The sequence below is a fragment of the Somniosus microcephalus genome, chromosome 1 (assembly GCF_052327205.1).
Source record: "Somniosus microcephalus isolate GS21.2 chromosome 1, FLI_Smic_1.0, whole genome shotgun sequence".
Taxonomy (NCBI): domain Eukaryota; kingdom Metazoa; phylum Chordata; class Chondrichthyes; order Squaliformes; family Somniosidae; genus Somniosus; species Somniosus microcephalus.
The window spans coordinates 178,127,008-178,142,800 of NC_140987.1; the positions used below are offsets into that span (position 1 = coordinate 178,127,008).

Here is a 15,793-nt window from a genome sequence, read left to right on the forward strand (position 1 = left end):
ATTTGGCGGGAGGCACGGTCAGCGCCGCAGCCGGACGAAAAGGCCTTTACGCCCCATTAGCGCCCCCAACAGGAGGGGCAAAGGAGGGGAATTTCTCCCCCGAGGAGTCTGTAAACCCAAGAATCAGCAGCAGACTCCCAAAGCTGAATAGTCATCAGAGATAGTAGAATGTGCTGGGTGATAAGGTAGTTGGTATTTACTGAGGCCAATTGTGAGGACACCAGAATGTTTATTCAGCATAAGGGCACCTTCTGCTCAGACAAATTTAATAAAGTTCACATAAAGTCTGTGAAACAAAGAGGAGTTGCAGCCAGAGCTGTCACAAAGTAGTGATGAGAGGCTATAAAGGAGAGGGCCTGCATATATATACTATCATATATTTATCTCTATATATCTACAGCAAAGCAATTAAAAATGCCAACAAAGAACTATTTCTAGCGGTATAGAATTCAAAAGTAGTGAAGTTATGTTAAACTTGTATAGGACCCTGGGAGCCAGCAGGTAGTTTTGGGTTTATTTTCTGATCAGAGGTGTACTCCGGAGGTACGCCTCTCAGTGCAAATTCCGGCCCAATATATAATAATAGGGAGTTCATGGGAGTAAGTTTGTCTTGTTTGAGTTTGATTTTGCTAGCAAGAGTGTAGATTATGTACCTTTAAGAGCCCCTGTGTACTGTAATACCGGTAGTGACCACTCGGGTATATAAGCCTGTATAGTGTCTTATATCTTTAAGTTCACCTCCAGACTTTGTTCAGTAAACACCTGTTAAACCAACTCCTGCATTCCGTGTCTCCATTAACACACGGATACAACAGTGGCGACGAATTGGAAACGGACTTACCTGCAATTCAGCAGCACCTCAAGGAGATCGATTCCTCAGACGAAGGTCGAAGAAAAAAAAAGAAGAAAAAAACTGTGGTTTCACCAGCTAGCCGGGCTGGTGGCAGGTACTGCACTAATCCTTCCTGGGCGGCGGGCTGGGGCTCGATCGGGTGGCTCTGCAGCGGGGCCGAGCAGCGAGTTGGAAGGCGGAGGCAAACAGAGACGGAGGGTGGAGCACTTGGGAGACGGCCGGCGCTGCAAAGCAGGTCGGCGTTCGGACCAAGCAGAGGGAAGGAAAAGTCCCAGAGAGTCCGGCGGGAACGAGTCTCCAACTATTAAAAATATCTGTGTAAATAAATACCGCGGAGAACAACGTTGTCAGCAGCGGCAGTGGTGGGAAAGCGCGGGAGACGCCATTTTTTTCTCGGCAGGGAAGAAAGGAAAGTGCGGGAGGCGCCATTTTTGATTTTCAGGATGCCTAAGACTGGCAATATTACTGCTTTCGATAGTGATATAGAGGATTGGACCACATATGTGGAAAGAGTGGAGGTATATTGCACAGCGAATGAAGTAGAGGATGATAAAAAGACATCGGTACTTCTAAATCTGATGGGCGCAAGGACATACGGGCTGTTACGAAACTTAATCACTCCAGCCAAACCAATGGACAAGAATTTTAAGGAGATTGTTGATACCCTACAGGAGCACTTAAACCCAACACCGCTGCTGATAGCGGAACGATTCAAATTCTTCAGGAGGAATCAGCACAAGAATGAAAGTAACGCTGATTACCTCACCGAATTAAGAAAGCTGTCAAAGCACTGCCAATTCGGGGCAGGATTGGCAGATTCTCTACGAGACAAATTCGTCTGCGGTCTCCTAAGTGAAGGAACACAGAAAAGGCTACTTTCTGAGAAAGATTTGACACTGGACAAGGCTTTCAGTGTGGCTGTATCATACGAAGCAGCAGCAAGAGGAGCTGCAGAGATACAGCAAAAGCCACAGGACTTCGGCACCCATGAAATGACACGGGGTTTCGAGAGATGTTATCGCTGCGGCAGATCCACCCATGACCAGAGGGACTGCTGGTTCAAGGACAAAGCATGCAGGCAATGCGGAAAGATGGGACACATTGCACGTGTATGCCGATCTGGAAACAAAAAATCCACTGACAGAAAAAAAATCAATAAGGAAAAGTACAGAAAGGTACAAATGATGACGGACAGTAGCTCCGAAGACCAGAAGAGCGATAGCGACTCCGGAAACAAGAGACTAAGCTGTCTCAAATTACATAATGTAATTGCCAAAGAAGATTACCAGACCATTTGGGTTACCTTCATGATAGCGGGGTCCCCAGTTAAAATGGAGCGAGATACAGGATCAGCTCTGCCCGTCATAAGTCGACGGGATTACGAGCGGCTATTTCCGCATATACCTTTGAAAGACACATCCATTATCTTGAAGACATATACGGGGCAGAAAGTATCCCCCAGAGGGAAAATAAGGGTGCCTGTTGTATACAACGGCAAGGAAATACAGAAGTTGTATTTATACGTTCTGCAAGATGGTGGTCCACCGTTGTAAGGGGGATAGATAGGAGTTTCTGCGGCCGAGACCGAGACTCCAAGATGGTATGTTGCCTCCCTGGTGCAAGGGTCAAGGATGTCTCGGAGCGGGTGCAGAGCATTCTGAAGGGGGAGGGGGATCAGCCAGTTGTCGTGGTACATGTAGGTACCAACGATGTAGGTAAAAAGAGGGAGGAGGTCCTACAAGCTGAATTTAGGGAGTTAGGTGCTAAATTGAAAAGTAGGACCTCAAAGGTAGTAATCTCTGGATTGCTACCAGTGCCACGAGCTAATAAGTTTAGAGAGAGTAAGATAGATAAGCTAAATACGTGGCTTGAGCAGTGGTGCAAGGGAGAGGGATTTAAATTCCTGAGGCATTGGAACCAGTTCTTGGGGAGGAGTGACCTGTACCAAGGGGACGGTCTACACCTGAACTGTGAGGGAGCCGATGTCCTCGGGGTAATATTTTCTAGGGCGGTTCGGGAGGATTTAAACTAATTTGGCAGGGGGATGGGAACCTAGGTAGTGGAAAAGAGGGAAGTCATATGAAGTCAGAAATAGATGGTAGAAAGGTGAGAAGCAATAAGCAAAGGAGAGAAACACAAAGGGCCAAACTAATTCATAATGAGAGTGTGAAAAAAGCAAGCCTGAAGGCTTTGTATCTTAATGCTAGAAGCATTAGGAACAAGGTGGATGAATTAGTTGTGGAAATAGAGGTAAACAAGTATGATTTGATTGGGATTACAGAAACGTGGCTGCAGGGTGGGCAAGGCTGGGAACTTAACATCCAGGGATATACAATATTTAGGAAGGATCGGCAAAAAGGTAGGGGAGGTGGGGTAGCATTGCTGGTAAAGGAGGGGATTAATGCAATGGAAAGGAAGGATATTAACTCGGATGAAACGGAATCTGTATGGGTAGAAATGAGAAATAGCAAGGGGAGGAAAACGTTAGTGGGTGTGATATATAGGCCTCCAAATAGTAATATGGAGGTGAGGGAAGGCATAAAAAGGGAAATTAGAGAAGCGTGCGATAAGAGCACAGCTGTCATCATGGGTGACTTTAATTTACATATTGATTGGACTACCCAAATTAGTAAAAATTCTGAGGAGGAGGAATTCCTGGAATGTTTTCGGGACGGTTATCTGGACCAATATGTCGAGGAGCCGACTCGAGATCAGGCCATTTTAGACTGGGTATTGTGCAATGAGAAGGGACTTATCAGCAATCTTCTTGTACGAGGCCCCTTGGGTCAGAGCGATCATAATATGATCGAGCTCTCAGTCGAGATGGAGAGTGAGGAAATTGAATCAGAGACTAAGGTCCAGAACTTAAATAAAGGGAATTACGAGGGTATGAGACGGGAATTGGGTAAGATTGATTGGGTGGTGTTTCTGGGGGGATTGACAGTGGATAGACAATGGCAAGCATTCAAAGATAGAATGGAAGAATTCCAGAACATGTTTATACCGGTTTGGCATAAAAATAAACCTAAAAAGGTGACTCAACCGTGGATAACGAGGGAAATTAGGGACAGCATAAAATCAAAAAAAAGGGCATATCAACTGGCAAAAAAAAGCACCAGACCGGAAGATTGGGGACAGTACAGGATACAGCAAAAGAGGACAAAGGGATTAATCAGGAAGGGGAAAATAGAATACGAAAGTAAACTTGCAGCAAACATAAAGACAGACTGCAAAAGCTTTTATCGGTATATCAGGAGGAAAAGACTGGTAAAATCCCAAGTCGGTCCCTTGCAGTCCGATTCGGGAGAATATATAATGGAGAATAAGGAAATGGCAGACCAATTAAACTCATACTTTGGTTCTGTATTCACAAAGGAGGACACAAATAACCTCCCAGGAATATCGGCAAACATAGGGACTAATGAGAGGGAGGAGCTGACAGAAATTAGTATCTCTAGGGATATGGTGTTGGGTAAGTTGAGGGGACTGAAGGCCGACAAATCCCCGGGGCCTGATAAACTACATCCTAGGGTACTTAAGGAGGTGGCCCTGGAGATAGCAGATGCTCTAAGGATCATCTTCCGGAACTCCATTGACTCGGGAACAGTACCCGTGGATTGGAGGGTAGCTAATGTTACCCCAATATTTAAAAAGGGGGGTAGAGAGAAAGCAGGGAATTATAGACCAGTAAGCCTTACATCGGTTGTGGGCAAAATGCTAGAGTCCATTATTAAGGATAAAATAGCGGAGCACTTGACAAATGGGGAAAGGATCGGACAGAGTCAACATGGATTTACAAAGGGTAAATCGTGTTTGACTAATCTGCTGGAATTTTTTGAGGAGGTAACTGGTAGAATAGATGGGGGAGAGCCAGTGGATGTGGTGTACCTTGACTTCCAGAAAGCCTTCGATAAGGTTCCACACAAAAGATTATCATGCAAAATTAAGGCTCATGGGATTGGGGGCAAAGTATTAACGTGGATAGAGAACTGGCTGGCAGATAGAAAACAGAGAGTTGGAATAAACGGCTCGTTTTCGGAGTGGCAGGCAGTGACCAGCGGGGTGCCGCAAGGATCTGTCCTGGGACCCCAGCTGTTCACAATATATATAAATGATCTGGATCAGGGAATTGGATGCAATATTTCCAAATTCGCTGACGACACTAAACTAGGAGGAGGGGTGGGCTCTGATGAGGATGTCAGGAGGCTACAGTGCGATTTGGACAGGTTGGGGGAATGGGCGGATACGTGGCAGATGCACTATAATGTGGATAAATGCGAGGTTATCCACTTTGGGGGTAAAAACAGGAGGGTAGATTATTATCTAAATGGCAATAGATTGGGAGATGGGGAAGTGCAGAGGGACCTGGGTGTTCTTGTGCACCAGTCACTGAAGGAGAGCATGCAGGTGCAACAGGCGATTAAGAAGGCAAATGGTATGTTGGCCTTCATATCAAGGGGGTTCGAGTATAGGAATAGGGATACCTTACTACAGCTGTACAAGGTGCGGGTGAGACCGCATCTGGAGTATTGTGTACAGTTTTGGTCGCCCCATCTGCGGAAGGATGTTCTTGCCATGGAAAGAGTGCAACGGCGATTCACCAGGCTGATACCTGGAATGGCGGGAATGACCTACGAAGAGAGATTAAATAGTTTGGGCTTGTACTCACTGGAGTTTAGAAGATTGAGAGGGGATCTCATCGAAACATATAAAATTATGGCAGGCCTGGACAGGCTGAATTCAGAGAGAATGTTTCCAATGGCCGGGGAGCACAGAACCAGGGGCCACAGTCTAAAAATAGCGGGCAAATCATTTAAAACAGAGATGAGGAAGAATTTCTTCACTCAAAGAGTGGTGAGCCTGTGGAATTCCCTGCCACAGAGGGCTGTGAAGGCTAATTCAATAAATATTTTCAAGAGAGAATTGGATATATTTCTGAAGGCTAAGGGGATTAAGGGTTACGGAGAAAAGGCGGGGACGGGGTACTGAACTGGTAAGATCAGCTATGATCTCAGACGAAGATCAGCCATGATCTCATTGAATGGCGGAGCAAGCTCGAAGGGCCGAATGGCCTACTCCTGTTCCTATCTCTATGTATCTATGAATGGATCAGGAAGATACGTTTAGACTGGCACTCCATTCAGGCACTGACGGTGACCAGTAAGAAAAAAAATGATGATGACGTCATACCTGAACGATTAAAAGACACCTTGGCTAACTCCAAAGAAGTGTTTCAACAGGAACTAGGAACCTTGAAAGGCGTCACCGCCTCAATAAAAGTGGAAGATGCGGCAATTCCCAAGTTTTTTAAGGCAAGGCCGGTGCCATACGCAATTCGTCCAGCAGTCGAGGCAGAGCTGGAGAATTTGAAAAAAGCAGGCGTGTTATCCAAGGTAGATTGGAGCAAGTGGGCAACACCCATCGTCCCGGTCATGAAGAAAATGTTGAATAATGATAAATCTGAAGAACAGAGAAAAATTCGCATCTGTGGGGACTTCAAGGTGCATGTAAACCCGGTCCTTCACACGATACAGTATCCTCTTCCGAGGATAGAAGATATTTTCGCCTCACTATCCGGAGGGAAACGTTTCACCAAAATTGATTTGGCACAGGCATATCTACAGATGGAAGTTGAGGATGCCTCTAAAAAGTATCTCCCGATAAACACACACAAAGGCCTGTACCAGTACAATCGACTGGTTTTCGGAGTAGCATCAGCTCCAGCTATCTGGCAAAGAGCTATGGAGCAAGTCCTGCAAGGGATTCCGGGGACTCAATGCTACCTAGACGACATCCTTGTAACAGGAGAAAATGACAACGAGCACCTTGCCAATTTGGAACAGGTGCTCACTAGGCTGAGAGAACGGGGCCTACGAGCAAATCGCCCCAAGTGCGAATTTTTCCAGAAACAAATATCATATTGTGGCCATATAATTAACGAAGAAGGGTTGCATAAGTCACCTGAAAAAATTGAAGCGGTCATAAAAGCCCCAGCACCTGAAAATGTCTCACAATTAAGGTCGTTCCTGGGATTGATAAATTACTATCATAAATTTTTACCGAACTTGTCAACTGTTCTGCACCCTCTTAACGCACTGCTACAAACGGGAGTAATTTGGAAATGGAGCGAAGACTGTAAACGTGCCTTCCATAAATGCAAAGGCTTGATCACGTCCAAGGAAGTGTTGGCTCATTACAACCCATCACTGCCAATCAGACTGGCGTGCGATGCATCCCCTTACGGCGTAGGAGCGGTATTATCGCATAGATTCCCTGATGGCTCGGAGCGGCCGATAGCTTTTGCGTCACGCTCATTGAACTCAGCTGAGCGTAACTATGCCCAGATCGACAGGGAAGCACTCAGCCTGGTGTGGGGAGTGAAGAAATTCAACCATTACCTACACGGACAAAAATTTACCTTGTTGACTGACCATCAACCCCTCGTCTCCATATTCAACCCTAAAAAGGGCGTTCCCATTATGACAACGCAAAGGCTACAGAGGTGGTCCCTTTCCCTAGGGGCACACCAATATGACATAGAATACAAAGGATCAAAACAGCATGGGAATGCTGACGGTTTATCGCGCCTACCGTTGCCAACGGTAGAAGAGGCACCTACAGTGGACCCAGTAGAGATGTTCCACTCAACCATAGTGGAATGGCTACCAGTAACAAATTCTACCATTGAAAAGGAAACGAGAAATGACCCGACTCTCTCACGAGTCTACGATTTAACGGTGAAGGGATGGCCAGCACATGGCGAACCACTGTTGCCAGCATTCTCGCAAAGAAGAGAACAGCTGTCAGTGTGCCGAGGAACCTTGGTGTGTGGATCCAGAGTGGTGATTCCACCCAAACTCCAGGATAAAGTGCTAAAGGAGCTTCACGAGGGGCATCTGGGTGGAGTGAAAATGAAGAACCTAGCCAGAGCGTTTGTGTGGTGGCCAGGTATCGATGGAGACATCAAAGAAATGACCAAGAGCTGTCTAGGATGTCAGAAGGTCCAAAACGCCCCATCACAAGCCCCTCTACATCCATGGGAGTGGCCCTCATCTCCATGGCAAAGGGTACATATCGACTTTGCTGGTCCATTTATGGACTCAATGTTCTTAATCGCGGTTGATGCACACTCCAAGTGGCCGGAGGTAATAAAGATGTCCTCCACCACCACGGAAAAACCCATCACAGTATTAAGGACCATATTTGCCAGGAATGGGCTGCCTGAACAGATCTGTTCTGATAATGGACCGCAATTTGTGTCCGAAGAATTCAGGAAGTTCTTAAAAAACAATGGGGTTAAGCACTACACGTCCGCCCCATACCATCCCGCCACCAATGGATTAGCTGAAAGGTTTGTCCAGACCTTCAAGAAGGCCATAAAGGCCATGGGTAATGAAGACATAAATCTACAACATAAGGTAGATAACTTCTTGTTTGCGTACAGGAATGCAACACATGTGGTTACAAACCAAACTCCCGCCATGATGTTTTTCAATAGAAGACTAAGATGCCGGCTGGATTTGATCAAGCCAAACATCAGAAGGGATGTAGAGAACCGACAATTTCAAGGCATGAATGAAAGGCCAACTAGAACCTTCCAGATAGGTCAACAAGTTTTGGCCCGGGACTACCGTACCGAGAAATGGCAGCCTGGAACTATTTGCACACGACTAGGACCGCTGATGTATACCGTGGACATTGGAGAAAGCATATTAAGGCGCCATGCTGACCAGATCATAGAGTCATCCGAAAAGGGACAACCTACACCACAACTCTATACGCCTAATGATGAAGCAGTGATACCCATAATATCTACCTCCGATCTGGTGATACTGGAACCAGATGAACCCGACACTGGCATTCAAGCCGAATCGACCTTGCCAAAAGAACCTACTACACCACCGAAAACTACTACACCACCGAGGCATTATCCGGACCGAGTCAGGAAGCCTCCAGAGAGACTGACTTATAATTGATTAACTGCAGCAAATGTGTAGATTATTGTTCTTGTAAACATGTTAATTAATGATTACTTAAAGTGTTATGTACTAATTATCTAAAAGGGGAGGAATTGTAGTGTATGTACCTTTAAGAGCCCCTGTGTACTGTAATACCGGTAGTGACCACTCGGGTATATAAGCCTATATAGCGTCTTGTATCTTTTAGTTCACCTCCAGACTTTGTTCAGTAAACAGCTGTTAAACCAACTCCTGCATTCCGTGTCTCCATTAACACACGGATACAACAAAGAGGTGTCAAGATGAACAATGATTGCAGGATATTCCATATAATTGGTGCATGATGACCTCTAAACAGATGGCTATTGTGATGTAATCATTGCAGGTTTATAAAGTGACAAGAGACAGTTGATTACCAAGAAATAGTCAGTATAATATAGTCAGTATATATTCTAGCATTTTGTATAAATCTGATATTCTTTCCTTCTTGAGTTGCTGATTTCAATTTATTTACATAAACTGCATTATCACCAGCTCTCGTCAAAAACAAGAACAGGGAATCATTTTAAACATATAGGTGTTGAGACAGAGATTGAGGCTTGCGAAACAACAGAATGCACAAGGAATCAGATTAATTCCATACATTCTTTTTAATATATACGGTTATCTTGAAACAGGTCTCAAAAATCAGAGATCTCCTTTGAATGCATGCATACTCCACTCCTGATTAGTCAGAACTGTTGAGACGATTTTTGTGACCAAGTACTGAATGTGTAGAGCATTAGGGGAAACATGTCTTCTCACAAGCCACAGTGCTGACAAGTAGGTCATTAGTTTGGGCCTGAATGTCAGGTTTTACACCACAACCTCCTTAGGATGATGAAAAATGGACTACAGTATTACTATTTGACTGCAAATGTGAAATTAGGAGAATTTAGGGTCAGTTTTTTTAACTAAGTATATTTCTGCACTGTTAGTAAAGATTAAATTCATATTTGAAGTTTTGTACTGTTTTTCCTGTCCCACATTAATTATCTGTCTCTCTTTGTCTCTTTGCCCCACCCCTTTTCCACCTCCATTAAGCCTTTGTGCTCCATTGTTTAGGCAACAAAAGTGGAGTTGATGTAAAAGTTCAGCCTTGATCTTATTGAATGGCGGAGCAGGCTTGATTGGCCATATGGCCTCCTCCTTCTCCTATTTCTAATGTTCTTAAGAAGGAAGGTAAAGAGAACATGCTTGAAATACTTTTGCCAATATTGTCCTCAGCCACAGACAACATAGGATGACTCATCCTCTAGTTTTCCCTCCTCTGGGAAGTAGCTAGGCTCAGTTTGGCACCTCCTTCTGACAGTAGAGCTGCGATACGGCATTTTCCATCAGGCCACTAACAGGCAAGAACTTGCATCTTACTGCTCCATGGCAAAGTGTATTGATAGCACCAAAGTGTCAAATCACAGCTCCATCATTCCACAAGCAGATTCTCTTTTGCTCTTTTCTCCTACTCCATACAGGGCACTGCAGCTTTTTGCATAGCTTCTATATTTATAAATTATAGGAAACTTACCGAATAATTTCATGCTTCGTGAGAAATGTGAGCTCCTGCAAAAAGAAATAAAGTAGAATGTATCAATCCATATGTAAAAAATTCTTTAAACTGAATGATTATAACAATATATTTTTCTAGGGGTGGAAATTTGGGTTTCTTCATGATTTAACAGCCAATTTTAACTCCCCCACACCCGACGAGAATGGAGCGTGCGGGGTGGGGGGTGGGGAGTGGGGGTTAAAATAGCAATAGTGTCCTCCTCTTCAGGTTGGCGGCACACTCACACCTCCTGCCAGTTTAACTAGCGTGTTTCCGGCAGCGTGTGAGGCCACTGTCACAGGTAGGTGAGGCCCTCATAAATATGCAAAAGTCGGGATCCTACGATGTAATTAATACCCCAACGCAATTTTAACGCACAGTCGCGGGACAACCGACCTGTGCCGGGCTGGCCAGACGAAGCTGGTGGCAGCTTCATTATTAACGTCTATGTGATGGCACAGCTCTTTTTCACAACCTGCTGCCACCAGTGTGTGATGTAATCCCTCTTACAATAATCTTCTTGTACTTCCCAGATATAGACCTCACATCTCATAAAAACATGAAGCTGCAGCCCTGTGATTTCCCCTGCAGAGACCTAGTAATCTTTAGTACTCGCATAATCGTAGATTACCAGTGCACTTTATTTCTCTCCAGGCCAACCCAGAATTATTAGTATTATCAAGACACTACACGCGAGCTGATCTAATTCTGAAATATGGAACAGCACAAGCTTTTGCACAATGACAACAGTAAATGGCCTGATCTTGTAAAACTACACTGCTCCTGATAGCACTTACCAACAATCTGTAGCATAATCCCTTTCTGTGCTGTTTCACCCACTTTCATGGTTCAGTCTTTTTCTTTAATGCCATAGACTTAAAAGTTATCTTAACATTTTGGGGGGAAAATTCAGTTGGTTTGCGCCTCCTGTTAGCACCTTAAGAGGGCACTAACGGGGAGCAAAGCAACTAGCACCCGTGCGCGGCGATGTTTGCGCCGCTCACGAAGTTAACTAGACATTTTGCGGCAGCGCTAAACACAACTGCCATGATCTCCTGCGCCGGCAGATCATGACGTCAGTCGAGTGCGCAACGCCCCGGTAGCGCCCCAGACCGGGTAATGAACATAAGAACAAAAGAACATAAGAAATAGGAGCAGGAGTAGGCCAATCGGCCCCTCGAGCCTGCTCCGCCATTCAATAAGATCATGGCTGATCTGATCCTAACCGCCAATCCACTATCACAGAATCATCTCCTGAATCTAACAGAATTAGACACACGAAATAGGAGCAGGATCAGGCTACACGGCCCCTGGGCCTGCTCCGCTACCCACAGGGCCATGACCGATCCGAACCTAGACTCATGTCCAAATTCCTGCCGGCTCCCCGTAACCCTTAATTCCCTTTACTTCTAGGAAACTGTCTATTTCTGTTTTAAATTTATGTAATGATGTAGCTTCTACAGCTTTTTGGGGCAGCATATTCCATGGACCTACCACCCTCTGAGTGAAGTAGTTCCTCCTCATCTCAGTTTTGAAAGAGCAGCCCCTTATTCTAAGACTATGCCCCCTAGTTCTAGTTTCACCCATCATCGGGAACATCCTCCCCACATCCACCCGATCCAACTCCTTCACAATCTTACATGTTTCAATAAGATCGCCGCTCATTCTTCTGAACTCCAATGAGTAGAGTCCCAATCTACTCAACCTCTCCTCATATGTCCATCCCCTCATCCCCGGGATTAACCGAGTGAACCTTCTTTGTACTGACTCGAGAGCAAGTATGTCCTTTCTTAAGTATGGACACCAAAACTGTATGCAGTATTCCAGGTGCGGTCTCACCAATACCTTGTACAACTGAAGCAATACCTCCCTATTTTTATATTCTATCCCCCTAGCAATGAAAGCCAACATTCCATTGGCCTTCTTAATCACTTGCTGCACCTGCATACTAACCTTTTGAGTTTCGTGCACCAGGACCCCCAGATCCCTTTGTACTTCAGTACTTTCCAGTTTCTTGCCATTAAGATAATAACTTACTCTACAATTTTTCCTGACAAAGTGCATAACCTCACACTTTCCAGTATTGTATTCCATCTGCCAAATCTCTGCCCACTCACTGAGCCTGTCTATGTCGCCTTGCAGGTTTTTTATGTCCTCCTCACTCACTACTTTCCCTCCCATCTTAGTATCATCTGCAAACTTTGATATGTTACACTCGGTCCCCTCCTCCAAATCGTTAATATAGATTGTAAAGAGTTGGGGACCCAGCACTGACCCCTGCGGAACACCACTAGTTACTGATTGCCAGTCTGAGAATGAACCATTTATCCCAACTCTCTGCCTTCTGTTAGATAGCCAATCCTCTATCCATGCCAGAATATTACCCCCAATCCCGTGATTTTTTATCTTAAGCAATAATCTTTTGTGTGGCACCTTGTCAAATGCCTTTTGGAAGTCTAAATACACTACGTCCACTGGTTCCCCTTTATCCACCCTATATGTTACTTCCTCAAAGAACTCCAGCAAATTTGTCAAACATGACTTCCCCTTCATAAAACCATGCTGACTTTGTCCTATTAAATTATGATTATCCAAATGTCCTGTTACTGTCTCCTTAATAATGGACTCCAAAATTTTACCTACCACAGATGTTAGGCTAACCGGTCTATAGTTTCCAGCCTTCTGTCTACTGCCCTTTTTAAATAAGGGTGTTACATTAGCAGTTTTCCAGTCTGCTGGGACCATTGCCGAGTCCAGGGGTTTTTGGAAAATTATTACCAATGCATCCACAATCCCTACCGCCACTTCCCTCAAGACCCTAGGATGTAAGCCATCAGGTCCAGGTGATTTATCCTCCTTGACTCCCATTATTTTACCAAGTACCACTTCCTTAGTGATTTTGATCGTGTTTAGCTCCTCCCCCCCTTTAGCCCCCTGTTTGTCCAGTGTTGGGATATTCTTAGTGTCTTCTACTGTAAAGACTGATATAAAATATTCATTCAGTGTTTTTGCCATCTCCATATTTCCCACCATTAATTTCCCGGTCTCATCCTCTAAGGGACCAACATTTACTTTAGCCACCCTTTTTCTTTTTATATAACTATAAAAACTCTTACTATCTGTTTTTATATTTTTTGCTAATTTACTTTCATAATCTATCTTCCCTTTCTTAATCAATCTTTTTGTTATTTTTTGCTGTCTTTTAAAGTTTTCCCAATCCTCTATCCTCCCACTAGATTTGGCTACCTTATATGCCCTTGTTTTTAGTCGAACACTATCCTTAATTTCTTTACTTAGCCACGGATGGCTGTCTTTTCTTTTACACCCTTTTCTTCTCAGTGGAATTTTTTTTTTTTGAGTGACGCCCCCTGCCTTACTGCCTGCCGCTAGCAATGACAGGTTGAGGGGAACGTTTTGTAGTCAGAAAGGGACTGGGGGAGCGCTATTTAAAGATGACCGCTTCCTGCCTTTTTTTGTTGGTGACATTTTTGCACCACGCATTCTGAGAGAGAGAGAGACTTCTGGAGAGATTCAACGCTGTGTGAAGGAGTTTTGAGTACTGAACAGCACTTTACAGGTTCATTTTAATTTGCCCTTCCTTGTATCGATTTAGAAGAGACTGTGGGTGCTGCACTCTGAGCTCTTTCCCTGGGCCTCTCCATTGTTCTTTCCAGCAGATTTGATGTACAGCTCTCTCCAGGCCGAGATTCAAGGCTGCAATGAGCAGGATGTGGATGGAGAGCAAGATCCACTTTAAGAACTGGCCGGGGCCAGTGTGTCTGTGTTCCATTGCTGACTTGCATCACATGAGCTTCGCCAGTGTTCTGAGGTAGCGCCTCGCTCCTCGGCCTTTGCGCCTTAAGACAGGTGTGAAGCGCCTGATTTAGCGCTCCAATCAACTCCGTGGACGATAAAAGCCAAGTTTGCAGTCGGAGGCAATAATTAGCGCCAGGCGCTAATCTTTGCGCCCGGCCGATAATTGCGCCCCAAATGGGGCGATACTGAACTTCTTCCCCTTTATTTTTAAAATTTTTATCTTTCACATGCCAGGAATGCACGGTAAATAATTCTACATATTGATGTTAAAGATTTGATCATAGTAACAGTTCGCCTGATAGTCTCACTTTCAGGTTGAGTGCTGCAAGGGAGAGAGTTGTTTGCATATCCAAAGCAAAGGCTCTGAATTCCTTTGCTGTTGTGTCTGTGTATAATAAGACACAGACTGCAGGAGAAACGGTACAACTGGTGTTTACTCAACATGGCTCACAGTGGAACTGATCTGTACAGATTACTACTCAGTGCCGGTACTGCAGTATACATGAGCTGTAAAAGATAGTCCCCCCCTTAAAGGTATATACATTACAATTCCTCCCCTTTTAGATTAACAGTACCATAACACTCATTTAACAATTAAATATCAAACTAATTACAATTAACACTTTTAACATGCAACATTAGCTGAAAATAGTCTATTTATATATTCAGTCTTTGGGGAGGCTTCCTGATCCTTTCTAGATAGCGCCTTTCCCGAGTGTCTTGCTCTTGGTGCGGAGGCGATTCTGGCCCCCTGTCGTCGGTTGGTTCATCAGCTTCCGATGCTACTGTTTCTGGGGTAGATGCGACCTGTACGTCGGGTTCATCACCAGGTACGTATGGGCGAGGCATGGGGTTGACTTGTTCCTGTGACTCTAGGATCTGGTCAACATGGCGTCTCACGATGCTCTCCCCAACGTCCACTGTGTACATTAGTGGGCCCCGCCATGTGCATATCGTTCCTGGCTGCTATTTTTCTGTTCGGTAGTCGCGGGCCAAGACTGGTTGCCCTACATTGAAGCTCCTTGTTGGCTTCTCATGGATGTGCTGGAATTGCTTACTCTCAACATCTCTTCGTACGTTTGGTCTGAGCAAATCCAGGCGAGATCTTAACCTTCGGTTAAAGAACATCATGGCTGGGGCCTGGTTGGTGACTGCATGTGTCGCATTCCGGTAGGCGAACATGAAATTGTCCACCTTGTGCTGCAGCGGAATGTTGTCATTGTACATAGCCTTTATTGCCTTCTTAAAGGTTTGTACGAACCTCTCAGACAATCCATTTGTGGCTGGATGATACGGGGCGGATGTGTAATGCCTTACCCCATTCTTTTTCAAGAACCTCCGGAACTCTTCGGACACAAACTGTGGTCCGTTGTCGGAGCAAATCTGTTCTGGCAAGCCATTCCTGGCAAAAATGGTCCGTAGGACTGCAATAGTTTTCTCCGTGGTGGTGGAGGGCATTTTGATGACCTCAGGCCATTTCGAGTGCGCATCCACGGCTATTAAAAACATTGAGTCCATGAATGGACCAGCAAAATCAATATGCACCCGTTGCCATGGAGATGAGGGCCACTCCCATGGGTG

At 45.0% G+C, this 15,793-nt stretch overlaps 1 protein-coding gene across 1 annotated transcript in view; it reads right to left on the bottom strand.

Annotated features, from left to right (window-relative positions):
- LOC147124476 (calcium and integrin-binding protein 1-like) overlaps positions 1 to 15,793 on the bottom strand; it is a 160,042-nt gene that overhangs the window by 137,256 nt on the left and 6,993 nt on the right. Inside the window, exon 2 of the mRNA XM_085987673.1 lies at positions 10,376 to 10,410. Coding sequence (XP_085843799.1) covers positions 10,376 to 10,410 — 35 coding nt within the window. The remainder of the gene's footprint in view (positions 1 to 10,375; positions 10,411 to 15,793) is intronic.